Below are 3,683 nucleotides of genomic sequence, written 5' to 3' on the forward strand. Positions count from 1 at the left end.
ATTATAAAAATGAGACTATTTTTATCATTTGATCCGAAATCAAGAATTAAATTTCCAATAGAAGAAATAAACTGAATAATTATATTATTTTCTCTCATGGAAAAGTGCCGGGCGTCTTACCTCCACAAACCTGCCTGCTGCTTCTTCTTCTATTGAAAATTACTGAAATGGGATCTTTTTTACCATTTCTTTATCACTTAAAAGAGATATGCCAACTTCACTCTGCAACTGTAAGTTTAATTTTTCAGGCGTGCTGTGTTTCATTTCTCAACAATTATTGTGTCTTCCTCTTTTGGCTTAATTTTTTTGTTCTGTCCACTTATTCTTAACTTTCTTGTCACAGAAAACTGTTCCCAACGTTCCAGTACATGACACTTGCTTGAACCCAACAGGTGTTGTCACTGGATGTTCAGTTTTGAAAGACAATATTGAAATACCAATTAAATGTTGTGGTAGAGTGTTTATGAAGAGGCAAAATTATAGTAAACATATTAAATCTTTGGATCACCAGGGTCTTGTTGCTTGTATGAACTGCCATGTGATTCTTAAGAAAGAGGACTTAATCAAACACAAGACTGAAGTACACCAGATGAATGGAGAGAAATGGGCATGCAAGGTACAGCTAAATATATTCTTATCATTGCAGCGTTTTAGGGGGCCCTCCAATGAAACCTGGTACGCATCACTATCATTTCAGATTTTGCCTTTATTGATGCAGCCTGAGTTTGCTAAATGCAAATTGGAAACTTAGTGCATTAAATACATTTTCACAAATTTTGCAGGCTTTGGGGTACGTCTATGAGGGACTCATCAGTACCCATCATTTATGAGAAGACCCGTGTATGATCACTCATACATGTTAATAATTTGTGAAATTTTATTTAATTGCATTTCTATACTTTGAAAGTATGTTTAACAAAACTCTGTCTGCATCAAAAACAGCAAAATCTAAAATGATAGGTGATGAGTTCCAGGTTTAATTCATTGGAGGGCTGCGTTTAGACTGGCATCAATATTGTCATCTGTTCGATACATTTGAGTTGAAAATCAGGAAAGGCTTCAAAATCCCGCCAGAACAGATTCAATAAATGACAACTGATGCCAGCCTTAATTCTGCATGTCCTACCATCTTCATAATTATTTGGAATTTTAAGTATTTCATTTTTCCCGATAGGATTGTAATAACAAAAGGTACAAGTCCCAATGGTCCCTTATGAAACACATCAAAACCTTCCATAAAAAAACTGTATACCAATGTAGGATCTGCAATTCAATCTTCTATGGTAGCAAAAGTTATGAAACGCATATTGAAACTCATAGAAGTAATACAGAAGTTTCAACAGAGTCTGCTATTGCATTGCCAAAAGATTTATTTAAATGCTGTGGCATGGTTTTAACCAAGGCTAGCCACAAAGAACTTTAAATTCTTTGACTCATAGGGGTCTAGTTACTTGCAGACTTTGCTCCAAAATTTTTAAGAAAGAAGACCTTCCGAACCATAGGGTGGAGGTGCACCAAGACTTTGAAGGCAAGTCCAAATGTGAGGTGAGGCAGAGTAATGTAATGACTTGGTTTTTCTAAAGGAGAGAATCATATGATCTGAATAATTTTATTCCAATCTAGTTTGTAATAAGTTCTTCTTTCCCAAATCAAGGTGCCCAAATGGAGGTCAAGTGAACAAATTGAATGCCATGAGGAAAATACATTTAATTGTAGAATCTGTGCTGGAACCTTCTTCAGTGGTGAAAGTTACAAAAGTCACTGGGAAACACACAGGATTGATATAGAAGTATCAACAGAATTTACTGAACTGCCAGAAGGATTGTTTAAATGCTGTGGAAAAGTACTGTCTAAGTCTGGTTATTCTAAACACTTAAAGGGGTTGGCCCACAAGGGTTTAGTAGCTTGCACTGTTTGCCGCAAAGTTCTGAGGAAAGAAGATCTTCTCAAGCACAAAGCTGAAATACACAAGCAGATAAGAGGAAAATTGTATTGTAAGGTAGGTCACAAAAATGTTCATAACTTACCCGTACATATTGGTACCTATTTGTGTGTGATACATTGTTCTTTGGTTTGTCCAGGCTTGTGATGCATTTTTTAATTTGAACCGAGATTTAACTTCTCATTTAAAGTCTTTTCATGCCCAGCAGCAAAACTTATATGAATGTAGCATTTGTTCAGCATCATTTATAAGAAAAGATTTGTATAAAAGACACACCCAATCACATGAACCGCATTCCAAAAATTTGTGTTGCACATCATGTGATTATAGGACCTACAGAAAAGATCATCTTAGACAGCATTTCATTGTCAAACATTTAAATGGCACTGCTTGTTACCACTGTTCCAAGATTTTTAAAAATACTGATGATCTCCAGGAACACTTTTCAACTCATACATGTTTGTGTCAAGTTTGTGGAAAATCTTTTGTTTCAAAAAGTAAAAGGGAGCAGCATTACAAAAGAGTGCATCTTAGAGATGAAGGGAAAAATAAGGAGTGAAACTGATTGAGTACTATACAAAAATTAATTCTGACTAGATTTGACCACTGACGCAAGAAAAGCCAGAAGCAAACATCAGTTTGCTTTTTGAGATCAGTTGATTTTAATGACTCATCATAACTCATTAGCAAATAAAGACGTGAAATATTTTACTGCTTTCAGGTCAATGTTGAATTTTCCTGAAAATTATATGTGGTCTTCCTCATAGGTACTTTAATACTTTTTACCAAAATTCCCAGGAGTTGAAGTTAGGGGATAGTTGAGTAAAGTAATTAAATGCCCTGGGCAAGCCTTTCAAACTTTGACTTGGTTTAACACAATAAGACAATGAATCATCATAGAGTCTAGCAGTGTGTCAAATTAGCCTTTTATGTCCAAACAGGTAATTAAGCTTTTGAATTTCATATTACATTGCTTTTATTTGTAAAAAAGCATTCTGCCTTAATAGAAAATCCTTAAGACATCATGTAAAATAATTTCATTAAGAAAGCCTACTTAAGTCACCGATGCATATTTGTGTCAAATATCTGGTAAGGAAAGTAGTTTTTCCCAGCAAGTGCTAGCAGGTGCTTAGTGGTAAAAGCAAAGAAATAAACAGTGTAGCTTGTTTGTAAAAATGTGCTTGAGTTTAAGGCTGTGTTGAAACGCAATCCATTTGGGCGAGCATCTCAACGGTTCTTCTTTTTGTTCACTAGATTTTATTCCTACTCTTTAGTTTGTAAGGGTGTTGCAGATGTCAAAACTTTGAATATTTTTTCCATCATTATTTGATACCAGTTTTAAACAGTGGTATGATTGTGTCACTTGTAATTATATCAAAACCAGTGACCATAATACAAATTTTCTTCTCTAATTTCTTTTTCTAATAATTTAATTGGCTGAGCCGCCAAGCAATAAGCGTAAAAAGTTTATAGGGTTGATGTGAGTCAGAGATATGTTGTTCTGATGAGAGTACAACAAAAATTGCTGCGAAACTAATTATCGAGCAATTATTACCGTTGGAAAGATAACTGAGGTCAAAGTTACAATGAGCGCTTGCTTCTAAAACGCCTCATTTTGCAGTCTGTGCGTTGGCAAGTGCGTTGGCAAGCCTGCGCACAGAACGACATGGCAGAACTGAGGTATATTTCGTACGCGCGAGGAGCGGCGTCGTGTAAATGGGCGAAATGGGTACAAAAAAAA

At 35.4% G+C, this 3,683-nt stretch overlaps 1 protein-coding gene across 2 annotated transcripts; it reads left to right on the plus strand.

Annotated features, from left to right (window-relative positions):
* Nucleotides 1–6: 6 nt before the first annotated feature.
* LOC113210478 (zinc finger protein 557-like) lies at nucleotides 7–3,396 on the plus strand. 2 transcript variants are annotated; one of them, XM_052272205.1, is made up of 5 exons: nucleotides 7–230; nucleotides 344–616; nucleotides 1,175–1,555; nucleotides 1,655–1,999; nucleotides 2,082–3,396. In XM_052272205.1, the coding sequence occupies exons 1-3, from the start codon at nucleotides 168–170 to the stop codon at nucleotides 1,421–1,423; spliced, it is 585 nt and encodes a 194-aa protein (XP_052128165.1). In that variant the 5' UTR covers nucleotides 7–167; the 3' UTR covers nucleotides 1,424–1,555; nucleotides 1,655–1,999; nucleotides 2,082–3,396. The 2 variants fall into 2 exon arrangements, with proteins under 2 accessions (XP_052128165.1, XP_026284278.1); XM_026428493.2 differs by having other exon boundaries at nucleotides 1,175–1,545; nucleotides 2,082–3,395.
* Nucleotides 3,397–3,683: the final 287 nt, after the last annotated feature.

Source organism: Frankliniella occidentalis, unplaced genomic scaffold (assembly GCF_000697945.3).
Source record: "Frankliniella occidentalis isolate FOCC.00 unplaced genomic scaffold, Focc_3.1 Scaffold195, whole genome shotgun sequence".
NCBI classification, from domain to species: Eukaryota; Metazoa; Arthropoda; class Insecta; order Thysanoptera; family Thripidae; genus Frankliniella; species Frankliniella occidentalis.

What these genes read in the sequence shown, in the direction of transcription:
- LOC113210478 (XM_052272205.1), top strand. Translation starts at nt 168, where the DNA reads ATGGGATCTTTTTTACCATTTCTTTATCACTTAAAAGAGATATGCCAA. An exon ending in GCCAACTTCACTCTGCAACT is followed by an intron (nt 231 to 343) that starts GTAAGTTTAATT and finishes TTCTTGTCACAG; the next exon opens with AAAACTGTTCCCAACGTTCC. An exon ending in GAGAGAAATGGGCATGCAAG is followed by an intron (nt 617 to 1,174) that starts GTACAGCTAAAT and finishes TTTTCCCGATAG; the next exon opens with GATTGTAATAACAAAAGGTA.